The 15,623-nt window shown below is 37.7% G+C and overlaps 1 protein-coding gene across 1 annotated transcript in view; it reads left to right on the top strand.

Annotated features, from left to right (window-relative positions):
* Positions 1-207: 207 nt before the first annotated feature.
* Positions 208-15,623, top strand: part of LOC127218710 (rab proteins geranylgeranyltransferase component A 1-like) — a gene marked incomplete at its 5' end in the record, with an annotated part of 78,624 nt that continues 63,208 nt past the window's right edge. The window contains 3 exon segments of the mRNA XM_051179713.1: positions 208-243; positions 246-379; positions 381-433. Coding sequence (XP_051035670.1) covers positions 208-243; positions 246-379; positions 381-433 — 223 coding nt within the window.

Genomic DNA, 15,623 nt, shown 5'->3' with positions numbered 1-15,623 from the left:
AAAATTATGCCATCAATTTACTTAGGATAATGAGGTCGTTTCCATGTTTTTCCTCAGAACAATAGTACATCCAAACTTTAGTAATAGGACCACTTGCATCCTGTTTTACAAACCTTCAAAAGACTTGGCCATTAGTGTGTGATTTATTGTAAAAATATAAATTATATTTTTATTTTAATTAATGAATGTTCCTGTTTCTTTTCATAGCATATGAGGAAACTACATTTTCTGAATATTTAAAAACTCAAAACTAACTGGAACCTTCAATATTTGTGTCCTGCATTCAGTTGCAATGACATCAGAGACTACAAGCAGTACTGTAGATGGTCTCAAAGCTACCAAAAACTTTCTTCACTGTCTTAAGCGGTATGGCACCACACTTATTTCTGTTTCCTTTATATGGCCAAGGAGAACTGCCACAGTGTTTTTGCAGGTGAGTTTGACTTATGGTTTCTAAAAGAGTTGTTTGAATGACATGACAATTAGACAAAGGTGAGCATTGTGGTGCATCCCCGTATTCCTAGCATGTGGGAGGTGAAGAGTTGAGTTAGGAGTTTAATGCCTCTCTTGGCTACATAGGACATTGAGGCCTGGATGAGGTATAAAAGCTCCCACCTTAAACTAATTTAATAAGAGAGAGTATATGTAAATATAATACATTCTATCCTAATAGGCAGTTTAATGTTTATTGGTTCCATCTAAATGATTGATTCAGTTTAGCCTCCTTTTTGAACTTATATTGTCATCCAACATTATGTTTCTGTGTTATCATATATATGCACATTTTTTTATTTTATATTTATAATATGTTTATATTTTTCTTATATATTCTATTATATTAATATAATTCTCACTGTTAGATAAGTCAATTGTGAATTACCATGAACTACTTTTTCCATTTTTCTCGCTGATATTTTCTATTAATGTCCTTCTGTATGTGTTTTAGTTAGGGTTTCTGTTGCTATGATGGAAACACCCTGACTAAAGCAACTTGAGGAGGAAAGGTTTTATTGGTTTAAACTTCCAGTTGGTCTTACTAATAAAACTTGCAGCCAGATATAGGGGCAAATGCTGGAAGACCAAAGAGAGAAAACAGGAAGCCACAACCAACTCTTACCTTGGTAACTCCTCAACTGAAAAGAGTTCTGTTCCCTCCTGCCTTATATTTCTATCTCCACCCAGCCTTATCACTTCCTCTCTGTCTGTACAGACCTCCAGACCTCTGTGGTTAATTAATGGCTAGCTCCACCCTCTGATCTTCAGGAAAGCTTTATTTGATAGAATATAAACAACACATCACCACACCCTTTTATGCCTAAAAAGTAGGGAAAAAAAAGGTGTTAACTAATATAAGAAAAACTGTGTACAATAACTATATACCGGATATATATATATGATATTTATTGCATATATATATGCAATAAATACATCAACAATTGTTTAGTCCATTAAAAGTTGACAAATTCAGAGAAAATACTCCATATCTCCATATCTATCCTATCTTTGTGAGTCCAAAAGATTGTACCTAATTCACTTTCTGTTCTAACTTGAGTTACCAAAACTATCTTTTTATGTCTCTCACCCTTATACACTTTGTACCCCTTCAGTGAACTTCTTTTCTGAATCTGGTAACAAGGGAAATTGTAACTATAGCTATAAAGTCTTCAACTCCATCAGAGACCCAAGAAGGAAATAATTTTCTGAATAAGCAGGAAATGTAAGCAAGGGATTTCCAAAAAAAATGTGAGAAATGACACAAACTGCTGGGTGCCTGGACAGTAATCCAAGGTTCTTTTGCACATGTGGGGCATCCATCTTCAACCTACAGGCCTAGCATATCTGACAGACTTTTTCTGTGCAATAGCATATGCTGAAGGGCTGTCTTACCTTGTCAAAATTCAGCAGTACTTTCTTTTGTGTCCTGCTTGTCCAATTTGGACACATACTGTCAGCAGTCAAGGCAAAGGCATTTTCTTGCCCAGTGGCTAACTTTTGCCACAAAGAAAGGAAACTCAATGTGTAGTTTTTTTTTGTTTTGTTTTTCCCTTTCTTTCTTTTTTTTTTTTTTTTTTTTTGATGCCCATCATGTCTGAAGTAGATTGGTGTTGCCAGGAGCAGACATGAGACAGATTTTGGATTTTACTTTAACAAACATGCTTGGGTTTAAAGAAGGAAAGAGCCACATTCCAACCTGGAGCCAGCTTTAATTTTTAATTGAACTGGGAATACAAAAAGACCATTTCCATTTTATGACTATAGAAAAAAAAAGCAGAATTAAACATTTGGGAAGATTTTTATGAAATAGTATCCTGCTGGAGATGTAGTATGGTAATAGGCTAATTCACTCTTTATTGGGACTTTTTTTTTTCTGGATGATTTGTTCTTTCTCTTCTCTTCAGATGTCTCATTTGTCCTGTGATTCTTAAGATTCCTTAGCTAGATGAACTCATTCTCCTGAAAAGACAAAAGGAAACCCTTCCCCAATCCTCATTGTACACCATAAAAGGAATTCAGGACAGGATCCCAAATAGGGCAGGAACCTGAGGCAGGGAGCTCATGCAGAGGCCATGGAGGGGGTGCTGCTTACTGGCTTCCTTCCCATGGCTTATTCATCGTACTTTATTACAGAGCCCAGGACCACCAGGCCAGTGATGGTATGATCCACAATTGATCATTAATTACAAAAAGGTTTGCAGATGGAGCATATTGTAGCATTTTTTCAATTGAGGCTCCTTCCTTTCCTAATAAACTCTATAGTTTGTGTGTCAAGTTGAGATAAGTCTAGCTAGCAGGTATTTCTTGTGATATATGTGCTCAAGACTTTCTATAGGAGCTGGAAAGATAGGTCAGTAGTTATAGAGTGCTTGCTTTGCAAGAATTAGGATCTGAGTTCATATCATTAGAACCCTCATAAAAAGCTAGTTGTACTCATGTGTGTGCCTGTAACTCTAGGGCTCTGGGGAAGGTATCTGAGACTAGAGGATCTCTAGGGCTTCTGCCACCTAGCTCCAGTGTAGTGAGAAACCCTGTCTTAATTTTTCTATTGCTGTGACAAAACATCATAACTTACGGAAAGAAGGATTTATTTGGGCTGACATTTCCAGAGGAAATGGAGTCCTATCATGGTAGGGAGCCAGAGCAACATGTATGGTGGCAGGAGCAGGAAGCAGAATGAACTTGATGTGTGATGAGACTAAACCTCGAAGTCCACTTGTATTAATATACTTCCCCAGCAAGGCCACACCAACTAAACCTTCCCAAACAACTCCAACAACTATTAGTCTTATTTAAACTACTACACCTTCTGTTGCAAGGGAATAAGGTTAAGTATGATAGAGTAGGACACCTATGTATGCACAGGTACATGTAAGGAGTTCCTTCAGGTTGCATACCTAATAATGAATTTTTAAATAATTTAATGTGTATGAGTGCTTTTCCTGCATGTGTATATGTATATCATGTGTATATCTGTGTCCTTGGAGATCATAAGAGAGTGTAGGATCTACTGAAACTGAAGTTACAGATGGCTGGCATATATTGCCATGTGGTAGCTGAGAATCAAACATGGGTCCTCTGCAAGAATAGCCAGTGCTCTTAACCAGTGATTCATCTCCAGCCAAGAATGGATTACTTTTAGCCATAGTATGTGTGTTTTACATTTCATTGTCAAAATATTGTTATTTCTTTTGTGATTAAGTGTTTTATTAGTTGCACCCTGAGAACAGAATGTAGGAATTTCTGTTCGCTTTATATATTTCCCTACACTTAAACAGTTTGGTGAGTCTTTACTCATTGTGTCTCAATTCTTGAGTTTTCCTAATTTCCCTGTGAGTTTGAACCTCTTGTTTGTTGGCTGCCCATGATTTCCAGTCTGAGGGAATATTTACTCCTCTTTTGCCCATTTGTCCTTTTAGGTTGTTGCCCTTTTCTTAATGTTGTTACAGGTTTCTTAAGTGTATTCTGATTATAGATCACAGGCAAAATTTTGTGTATTTTTGTCTGTGTTTATGTGCTACAAGAAGATTGTTATGATTAATATAGTTGGATTCAGGAAGCTTTTCATTTCTGTTTAGCTTTTTGACTGGTAATATAGCGTAGTAGTGAAGACTATGAACTTTGTCAATAGATTGCTTCTGTTTTAAGTTGGCATGTCTGTGTTCACTACCATTGTAACTATGGATAAGTTTTAGAGCTGTATTGGATTTCTAAGTATTAAGTTTGGTGTTTAAGTTGTCTCTGGTAATGCTTTGTTTATTTCTGTTCTTTCCTGCATATGTGATCTTGCTTGTTGGAGACTTAATTTAGCTTTTCTGTATTCTTCCTGGCCTTTCCCAGTTATTAGGCTGGAATTTGAAACTTATTTAATGGGCTAGTTAGTGGGGCTAACCCTGTCTTTGAAATTAGATCTACTAATCCCCAAGTCGAAATCCTGGTAGTGATTAACGCGTATTTTCTGTGTATTGCTTGTGACAAAAATATGTAAGAAAAGATCATGTTTATTTTAAACTGCAACACACAATTTCTTGGAGAGCAAACTGCTTTTTAGATGTTTGATACCACTCAAAATCTTTAAATGGATACATGGGACATTTGAGGTTACTGATTATAACATGAAATAGCTATGAAATGATCATAGCAATACAATGTGTTGCTTACTTTGCTCTTCACTGTGAATGGTACCATGTAAAGTTTCTGTGTCTAGGTGTAAAGTTTTGGTTAATATTAACTTTACATAATACTGTGGGTTTTCAACGTCTACAATGTACATTTGTTATTATCTTGTCATAGTAAATAATAAAATGTAGTATTATACATTTTATGTTTTGAAAAGTCAACTATATTAGTCTCTTTGTATGTGTGGAAAATATCTCATCATGTAGCTCACGCTGGCTACAAACTCACCATTCTCCCTCCTTCAGCTTCTGAAGCATGTCCCACCACACTCAGTTAACAGTTTTATCTACTTTGAAATTATGAAAATATGTATGAGTTGTTTTATATATTACTGGTTTTCATGTATTTTATTTCCAATTCTAATTTTTTATTTCTATTAAGATTCCTTCATTGAACTAACAGTTATTATGAGGTATTTAAGAATAACTAACTTGGACCGTTTTGCTCTCAATCTTAAATTTAATTGTTATGAAGATAGAAATATTTGGGGGCTATTGATGCTTTAAGCTTTGTGACCTAGTATAGTCATCAAGTTTTTTAATTTATCTGTAGTTGCTAAAAAAACATTTAGATGGTTGAAAGTTACAGAACTCTCTGAGATTTGTTTTCAGACTTCAGTAAATCAAACCTAAGTTATTATTTTCAAACTATTTGTATTGAATTTTATTCCTGTTGGTCTATCAATATTAAAGATGTGTTTGAAAATCCCTATCGTGATACTGGATTTGTCAGTTTTTCCCTGTAATTTTTTTTAGCTTACTTTATTTTTATTGTGACATTTATTAAAACCATAAAATTTGTCAACATTTCCTAATCACTTTAATATTTTAATTATCTGCTGATTTTTGCTGTCTTTAATTTTTTTCTTCAATAATCTGTTTGGCCTGGTAGTTGAATAGGTATAAGTTTTGAGTAGTTATATACCTGTCACATCTTTGTATCCTTTTTTCTTTTCAGTGTTTTGGAGTCTGTGTTTGGGGCTCTGTTAGCATAGTCATGTTTGTGTTTAGTACTTTCACTTAGCTGGAATGAGTCCTGTTAGCTGCAGTCTACCCCTTCCTTTCCTTTACAGTGTTCCCTCTGAGATTGTTTACATCTGAAAATAACTATAGCTGTTGGCTTTCTTTTACCTTTTGATTGAGTGGAATTCAATAATATAAACAAACCGAGGTTGGCAGTTCTTTTCACTATTTTTAATGTTAATTCTGTTAATAATGTTTTTTTTATGCATATAGAGTATTTTTTATTTAATTTTATATAACAAAGTCCAATTAAATGAAAACAAACATTTATACACAATATTTGGGAATTTGGGCGTCGTTCTTTCCAAACTACTTCCTGCTGGTAAGGGGCGCTGTCTTGGGGGATTCGAAGAAGATTCAGATATCCTAGCTGTAGTCTGTAGGCTGTTTTGTCCAGCTGTTTGGAATGTAGGATCAGCTTGTACTCTGTTTCAGGCGGTCTGGTGTGATCAAACCACATTAGTCTGGAAGGAATCCACGTCTTTTCATTTTCTGTGGAAACAAAATAGAAATACTTTTCCCCAGTAACTTGTTCTTCAACTTAAATTTTGGAGTCAAAGCGTTTTTTTTTTTTTTTTTTTTTTTTTTATTGTTTTACATGTCGATCCCAGTTCCCTCTCCCTCCCTCCCTCCCTCCCCCCAAGCCCTCCCTCCCTCCTTCCCTCCCTTTTGCCCTCTCTACCCTCTCCCATGCACTCTAAACACCCCTCCCCTCCCAACCCCCCACCACAATACAATATGTAGGGGAATGCCATCCAGTTGGGGTCATGTAGATCTGACAGGTCCTGTGAAGTAGGGACTAGGGCTTCTCTCCTATCTCTAGAATAAGGCAGTTATCCCTCCATGGGGGATATGTTTGCAAAGTCCTTTTGTGCACCAGGGATACATCCTGGCTCCACTGTCTGAGGTCTCTTAGACTGCTCAGACCTTCTGGCTGAGACCCATATTCAGGGGGGTCCGGAGTCAGTCCCCTGTTGGCTTCCCAGCTATCAGTCTAGTGGCCCATAGCTCCTCCTTGTTCAGGTAAGCTGTCTCTATGTACTTCTACCGCATGGTCTTGTCCTCTCCATCTGCTTCTGGGTTCTAGTTTGACTCAGTGTTTATGTATGAGTGTTTGCTCCTGTTTTCAACAGGCATTAGTTGAGGACTCCATGGAGAAGTTAGTTGTTGATCTCACTCTCCGGGAAGGGCATTTATGATAGCCTTTCCACGGAAGCTGAGATTGTTAGTTGGGAGCAGTCTTGTAGTTCCCTCTACCTTTCTTTGTGTTCAACTTTATCTTCAAACCAATATTGGCTCCCTCTTTTATGTTCTCTCTCTCTCTGTCTCTGTCTCTCTCTCTCTTTCCTATTTTCCATTCCTAACCAGGCTCAATCCTCCTGGTCGCACATGCCTTCCTCTCCTCCCTCTCATTTTCTCCTACTTCTCTCTCCATTAGCTGTCCTCCCCCACTATACCTGAGGTCTGGGGGACTTGTCCCTTCCCAGTTCTGTGAGGGACTTTATATGAATCTCTTAGAATACAACTTGTATCCTAGTTCCTCTGGTGATGTGAATTATAGGCTGGTGATCATTTGATCTAGGTCTAAAATCCATATATGAGTGAGTACATACTGTGTTCCTCTTTTTGTGACTGGGTTACCTCATTCAGGATGGTTTCTTCAAGTGCCATCCACTTGCCTGCGAATTTCAAGATACCATTATTTTTTTCTGCAGAGTAGTATTCCATTGTGTAGATGTGCCACATCTTCATTAACCATTCTTCAATTGAAGGGCATCTAGGTTGCTTCCAGGTTCTTGCTATTACAAATAGTGCTGCTATGAACATAGTTGAACAGATGTCTTTGCTGCATTGATGTGAATCCTTTGGGTATATGCCTAAGAGGGGGATTGCCGGGTCCTATGGTAAACTAATTCCCATTTTCCTGAGGAACCGCCATACTGATCTCCAAAGTGGCTGTATGAGTTTGCATTCCCACCAGCAGTGGAGGAGTGTTCTACTTTCTCCACATCCTCTCCAACATAAGTCATCACTAGTGTTTCTAATTTTAGCCATTCTGGCAGGGGTAAGATGGTATCTCAAAGTTGTTTTGATTTGCATTTCCCTGATAGCTAAGGATGTGGAGCATTTTCTTAAGTGTCTTTCAGCCTTTTTGATTTCCTCCATTGAGAATTCTTTCTTCAGTTCTGTACCCCATTTTTTAATAGGGTTATTTGGTGTTTTGTTGACTAGTTTCTTGAGTTCTTTGTATATTTTGGAGATCAGCCCTTTGTCGGATATAGGCTTAGTGAAAATCTTTTCCCAGTCAGTGGGCTGCCGTTTGGTCTTGTCAACTGTGTCCTTTGCCTTACAGAAGCTTCTAAGTTTGAAGAGGTCCCATTTATTAATTGTTTCTTTCAGTGTCTGTGCCCCTGGAGTTATGTTCAAGAAGCGGTCTCCTATACCAATTTGTTCAAGGGTACCTCCTACTTTCTCTTCTAAGAGGTTCAATGTGGCTGGATTGATGTTGAGGTCTTTGATCCATTTGGACTTGAGTTTTGTGCATGGCGACAGACATGGGTCTATCTGCAGTCTTCTACACACCCTCATCCAATTGTGCCAGCACCATTTGTTGAAGATGCTGTCTTTGCCCCATTGTATAATTTTAGCTGTTTTGTCGAAAATCAGGTGTTCATAGGTGCGTGGATTAATATCAGGATTTTCAATTCGATTCCATTGGTCTACCTGTCTATTTTTATGCCAATACCAGGCTGTTTTCAGAACTATAGCTCTGTAGTAGAGCTTAAAGTCAGGAATGGTGATGCCTCCTGATGTTCTTTTATTGTATAGGGTTGTTTTGGCTATCCTGGGTCTTTTGTTTTTCCATATAAAGTTGATTATTATCCTTTCAAGGTCGGTGAAGAATTGTGGTGGGATTTTAATGGGGATTGCATTGAATCTGTAGATTGCTTTTGGTAAGATTGCCATTTTTACTATGTTTATCCTACCTATCCAAGAGCATGGGAGGTCTTTCCATTTTCTGGTATCTTCTTTAATTTCTTTCTTTAGAGTCACAAAGTTCTTATTATATAGATCTTTTACTTGTTTGGTAAGCGTTACACCAAGATACTTTATGTTGCTTGTGGCTATTGTAAAGGGTGATGTTTCTCTGATTTCTTTCTCTGCCTCTTTGTCGTCTGAAAAAAATAGGGCTACTGATTTTTTTGAGTTTATCTTGTATCCTGCTAGTTTGCTGAAGGTGTTTATCAGCTGTAGGAGTTCCCTGGTAGAGTTTATTGGGTCGCTTATGTAAACTATCATATCATCTGCAAATAGAGACAGTTTGACTTCTTCCTTTCCAATTTGGATGCCCTTGATCTCCTTTTGTTGTCTTATAGCATTAGCTAGAACTTCTAGTACGATATTGAAGAGATATGGAGAGAGAGGACAGCCTTGTCTTGTTCCTGATTTTAGAGGAATTGGCTTAAGTTTCTCTCCATTCAGTTTGATGTTGGCAGTTGGTTTGCTGTATATTGCTCTTATTATGTTTAGGTATGTTCCTGTTATCCCTGACCTCTCTAATACCTTTATCATGAAAGGGTGTTGAATTTTATCGAAGGCTTTTTCTGCATCTAGGGAGATAATCATATGGTTTTTCTTTTTCAGTTTGTTTATATGGTGGATCACGTTGATAGATTTTCGTATGTTAAACCATACCTGCAATCCAGGTATGAAGCCTACTTGATCATGGTGGATGATTTCTCTGATGTATTTTTGAATTCGGTTTGCCATTATTTTATTGAGTATTTTTGCATCGATGTTCATCAGGGATATTGGTCTGTAGTTTTCTTTCTTAGTTGTGTCTTTGTGAGGTTTGGGTATCAAAGTTATTGTGGCCTCATAAAAAGAGATTGGCAATAAACCTTCTGTTTCTATCTTGTGGAACAGTTTGAGGAGTAGTGGTATTAGTTCTTCCTTGAATGTCTGGTAGAATTCTGCACTGAATCCATCTGGCCCTGGACTTTTTTTCGTTGGAAGGCTTTCGATGACTGCTTCTATTTCATTTCGGGTTATAGGTCTATTTAAGTTGTTTGTCTGTTCTTGATTTAATTTTGGTAAGTGATAGTTATCCCGAAACTTGTCCATTTCCTTTGAATTTTCAATTTTTGTGGAATACAGATTTTCGAAGTATGACCTGAAAATTGTCTGGATTTCCTCTGTGTCTGTTGTTATGTTCCCCATTTCGTTTCTGATTTTGTTAATTTGCATGTTCTGTCTCTGCTTTTTCGTTAATTTGGATAAAGGTTTATCAATCTTGTTGATTTTCTCAAAAAACCAACTCTTTGTTGCATTGATTTTTTGTATTGTTTTCCTGGTTTCTATTTTGTTGATTTCAGCCCTCAAGTTGATTATTTCCTGGCGTCTGCTCCTGCGGGGTGAATTCGCTTCTCTCTGTTCTAAGGCTTTCAGTTGCGCTGTTAATTCATTTATGTGACTATCCTCTGTTTTCTTCATATGGGCACTTAGTGCAATGAACTTCCCTCGTAGCACTGCTTTCAAGGTGTCCCATAAGTTCGGGATATGTTGTATCCTCATTCTCGTTGAATATTAGAAAGTCTTTAATTTCTTTCTTTATTTCTTCTTTGACCCAGGAGTGGTGCAATTGCACATTGTTAAGTTTCCATGAGTTTGCAGGTTTTCTGCTATTTGTATTGTTGTTGAATTCCAATTTTAAAGCATGGTAGTCCGATAAGATACAGGGGACTATTTCTATTCTCTTGTATCTGTTGAGGTTTGTTATGTCTCCTAGTATGTGGTCGATTTTAGAGAAGGTTCCATGTGGAGCAGAGACGAAGGTATATTCTTTTGTCTTTGGATGGAATGTTCTATAGATGTCTGTTAGCCCCAGTTGAGACATAACTTCTGTTAATTCTTTTGTTTCTTTGTTGAGTTTCTGATTTGTGGTCCTGTCTAGTGTTGAGAGTGGTGTATTGAAGTCTCCCACTATAAGTGTGTGAGGTTTTATATGAGCTTTGAGTTTTAGTAGTGTTTCTTTTACGAATGTGGGTGGCTTTGTATTAGGGGCATAGATGTTCAGAATTGAGACTTTGTGTTGATGGATTTCTCCTGAGATGAATATGAAATGACCGTCTTCATCTCTTTTGACTAGTTTTGGTTTGAAGTCTAGCTTGTTAGATATTAGGATAGCTACGCCTGCTTGCTTCTTATTTCCATTTGATTGGAAAATCTTTTCCCAACCCTTTACCCTGAGGTAATGTCTATCTTTGGAGCTAAGATGTGTTTCTTGTATGCAGCAGAAGGATGGATTCTGTCTTCGTATCCATTCTGTTAATCTGTGTCTTTTTATAGGTGAGTTAAAACCATTAATGTTGAGGGTGAGTAAGGACCATTGATTGTTGATGGTTGTTTGATTTAGGTTTGTTGTTGGCAGTGGTATTGTGAATGTATTTGTTCTGCTTCACCCTAGGTTTCTGGTGTAGTTGGATTATCTGTTGCCTACATTTTTGTGGGCGTAGTTACCTTCCTTGGGTTGGAATTTTCCTTCCAATATTTTCTGTAGGGCTGGATTTGTAGATACATATTTGGAAAATCTGGTTTTGTCATTGAATATCTTGTTCTCTCCATCTATATTGACTGAGAGTTTTGCTGGATATAGTAGCCTAGGCTGGCATCCGTGTTCTCTTAATACTTTTAGAACATCTATCCAGGACCTTCTGGCCTTGAGGGTTTCCATGGAGAAGTCAGGTGTAATTTTGATAGGTCTGCCTTTATATGTTACCTGTCCTTTTTCCTTCGCTGCTCTTAATATTTTTTCTTTATTCTGTATGCTAGGTGTTTTGATTATTATATGTCGAGGGGTCTTTTTTTCTTTGGTCCAGCCTATTTGGGGTTCGGTATGCTTCTTGTACTTTCATGGGCATGTCCTTCTTCAGATTTGGAAAGTTTTCCTCGATGATTTTGTTGAATATGTTTTCAGCACCTTTGAGCTGGGCTTCCTCACCTTCCTCTATGCCTATTATTCTTAGGTTTGGCCTTTTCATGGTGTCCCACATTTCCTGGATATTGTGTGTTAAGGATTTGTTGGATTTATGGTTTTCTTTGGTCGATGAATCTATTTCTTCTAGTTTATCTTCTGCGCCTGAGATTCTCTCTTCCATCTCTTGAATTCTATTGGTTATGCTTGTGTCCGTGGTTTCCGATTTTTGCCCAGCTTTTCAATTTCCAGCTTTCCTTCCATTTGTGTTGCCTTTATTTTCTCAATTTCGGTTTTCAAATCTTGAACCGTTTCCTTCACCTGGTTAATTGTTTTTTCTTGGCTTTCTGTACTTTCCTTAAGGAATTTGTTCATTTCTTCCACTTTTTTGTTTGTTTTTTCCTCTATTTCTTTAAGGGATTTTCTCATATCTTCTTTGAGGGCCTCTATCATTTTTATGATGGTGATTTTTAAGTCGTACCCTTCTGCTTCCTCTGCTTTGTTGTTGTGTTCCATTCTAGTTGGTGTAGATTCCCTAGATTCTGGTGGTGTCATGTTTGTCTTTCTGTTGTTAGGTGTTCTCTTGTATTGCCTTCTTCCCATAGTTTCTTCCTGTAGGTGTTGGTGGTGTCTCTTCCCTCTCTCTATGGTCCTTCCCAGATGGGCTTATGTGGATCAAAGATTCAATGTCTGTATCTCTGTGTGGTCCAAGCTCTCTAGGAGCCTTCTCTCTGGCCAATAGCCGGCAGAAGAGGACGAGGCCTGGACTGGAACTTGAGAAGGTTTTGCAGGGTAGTGGGATCTCACTGGAAACTGGCGCTCTCCAGCTGTGACCTTGTTCTTTGGCAGGGGCCCGGATTTGGGGGTCAAGGATCTGGCCTGCAGGAACTCCAAGTGGACCAGCAGAGATAGGCGGATCTCTGGGAGGGGCCTGGGACTCCAGCAGAGGACTGGAGGCGGGGTCAGGGACCAAGCTGGTGGAAATTACAGGTGGTCCCATGTGGATAGTCAGGTCTCCTTTGTTTGGAGTTGCTCCGAGAGGTCTCCGAAGTAGGGTGGACTGTTGGCTCCCAGTGCTCAACCAGAGCAGCAGGACCGTAGGTGGGGTAGGGCACAGGGTAGGGGGGGGTAGGCTGGAGGTTGGGATGGGTGGGGGTGTATCAGAGCTCCAAGGGTGCTCTCAAAGGGGACTGGAGACAGGAGCAGCAGGATCAGGGGCCAATCCAGGGAGTTCAGGCGGGGGGAGGGGGAAAAGAGGTTGAAGGGGACAGGCAGCCCCGATTGGGCCCAGACTCACCTCTGGCCAATAGCAGGCAGAAGAGGACGAGGGCTGGGCTAGAACTTGAGAAGGTTTTGCAGGGTAGTGGGATCTCACTGGAAACTGGTGCTCTCAAGCTGAGACCTCATTCTTTGGCAGGGGCCCGGATTTGGGGGTCAAGGATCTTGCCTGCAGGAACTCCAAGTGGATCTGCAGAGATAGGCGGATCTCTGCCTGTTAATAATGTTAATTCTATTATTTATATCTCATTTTTGCTCTTAAAAATTTTGCAAACAGCCTAATTTGTGCTTTCTTTGTAAGTTGTATCTCTTTGAAGTTTTTTTTTTTTTCTTTTTAAGATAATGTTTTTGATGGGCTACATTTTTATTACATTGTCTTTCTTATAAAACATTTGTTGGGTTTTTTTAAGTTATAAGTGTCTGTGTATGCTTGAGTATATGCATATCCTCCACATGTGTGTAAGCTCTCTCAGAAGATAGACTTTTCCATTCTTATGGAAAAGTATATACATATACATATATGTATATATGTATGTATGTATGTATTAATTCATTCATATGGTTAATTATTGTCATGCATTAATTCTTCAGATTCAAATTAGTATTTTATTTCCTCTTGTAGTGCTTTTCTTTGATTTAGTCACTCAGAATTTTAGGTACTTTGTATTTCTGGAGTTACTTGCTTTTGTCAACAAGGCACTACAAACTTGAGGTGTTAGTAGTTCCTTTCCAAGACCTCTACTTAGTTATGGAACCCAGTCTATAGCTCTACCATGATGATACTGGCACAAAGCTTTTGAACACAATTTTTTTGTTGAAGTGTTTATTGCTCAAAGCTGTAATTTTAGCTCTAGTTTTGTATTGTGTTCATGCACATATTTCAGAGGATGAGGTATTTATCATGGGCATTTGCTTTCCTTCAATCTCAGGAGTGCAGTAAGAATTCTTTCATGTAAAATTTGCTTTCATTTGGTGTGAACAGATGGTTTTGTTATAGTATACATTACAAAGTATCATTGGAAGTGTGCAATCTCACATTTATATTTCCTAAATATTTGATAACAATGGAAGTAAGCTGGGAGTTGGTGGTGCATGCCTTTAATCCCAGCACTCAGGAGGCAGAATCAGGTGGATTTGTGAGTACAAGGCCAGCCTTGTCTACAGAGCCTATGCCTATGGTTCAACTTTGATGTATAAATATCCTTGATATTCTACAATTTGAAGTGTTCTGTCAAGAAATGGTACCATGAAATTTATACTAGAAACAACAAACCCCTCCCTGTAATATTTGAACTGTTATATTAAACTTTTAACTAGTTCTTTGATAATTAATGCAACTCTGAGTTCTTGGTGTATTTTATTTACATGATACTGAATTACAGTAAAAATGCATTTACTTGGCTTAGGGACACTTTTTAAAGTTTTTATTGGATTTACTGCATAATGCACTATAATTTCATGTAAATATTGATCTGTTTATATCCTAAAGTACTAACACTACCACTATCTATACATCATAGACTACGCTTTTTATCACCAGGTTATCAGAATAAGGTGTCACCTGTTCTGTGATTTCTAACCACCATTCTGTATTCTGTTTTAATATAAGCCTCTTAAGCATTTCTCACAGCCAGTTACAGCATGTTCTCATCAAGGCTACTGTTATAAATGGTGTGCATGCATATTTATGTGAAGGATTCAAAGACATTTGTAAGTCATATCCTTGCATCCTAAATGAATTCTGTGTAAGCAGTATAACATTTTAACTACTATAGATAACTTCCATGAATAAATGCCTTTTGAGGCTTTTATCATTTTAAATAGGTAGATTTTTTTTTAGCAAAGAAAATGAAGCTTATTTATTTTGGTACCTAGTAAACATTAATATGTCAGGGTATATAATTGGGACCATATTGGAAAGAAAGTCATCGAAACCTATGTATTTTATTAGTCTAGAGAGCCTTACAATATTGTTTACTGTGTTTCAGCTGGTTAATATGTTTTTTTTTTTTTTTTTTTGTCACACAGGACAGAATATGTGTGCAGTATAGATTTTTTAAAAACATAGTTTATTTTCCAAACAAAAGTTCTTTTTCTGCCCCTAACTTTAGGAATTTATTACTGCCATCTGTGTAGTTGGTGACACAATACATTTTAGAACTACTTTCTTTTTCAGAATTGATTTTTATATAGTGTCATGTTTTTATAATCTGAGAAATGGAGCAGCACAGTGGGAACAAACAAATTTTAATTTATTTGATTTATTCATTTGTTCATGTGGGCATGTGTATGTGTGTGTGCACACTCAAGTGAGCACTGTACAAGTCACACAGTGTGTAGGTAGATGGCAAAGAACAGTTTACAAGTATTCTTTCTTTCCTTCCATTGTGCAGTTCCAGGGATCAATCAATTCATGTGCATCATGCTTGGCAGCAAGTGGCTTTACCAGTTGAGCCCTCTCACCAGTATGAGCAAACAGATTTTGCATATTTCTAAGTAGAGTGGGACTGCCCAAAGAGTTTTGTTTGAGGGCAAAACAGAAATAATAGAGTTTTTATCATTTACTTTACCCATTAATTTAGTCTTTTGTGCTTTAGTGGCCTATATTTCATCTTACTTTATCCTTCCAGTTTGGAAAACTATTTAAAGATGAACAACAGGAATGGTTCAGTTTT

This window comes from Phodopus roborovskii, unplaced genomic scaffold (assembly GCF_943737965.1).
Source record: "Phodopus roborovskii unplaced genomic scaffold, PHOROB, whole genome shotgun sequence".
Lineage (NCBI taxonomy): Eukaryota > Metazoa > Chordata > Mammalia > Rodentia > Cricetidae > Phodopus > Phodopus roborovskii.
The sequence above is the reverse complement of the archived record's forward strand: the minus strand, read 5'-3'. Positions and strand labels throughout refer to the sequence as shown.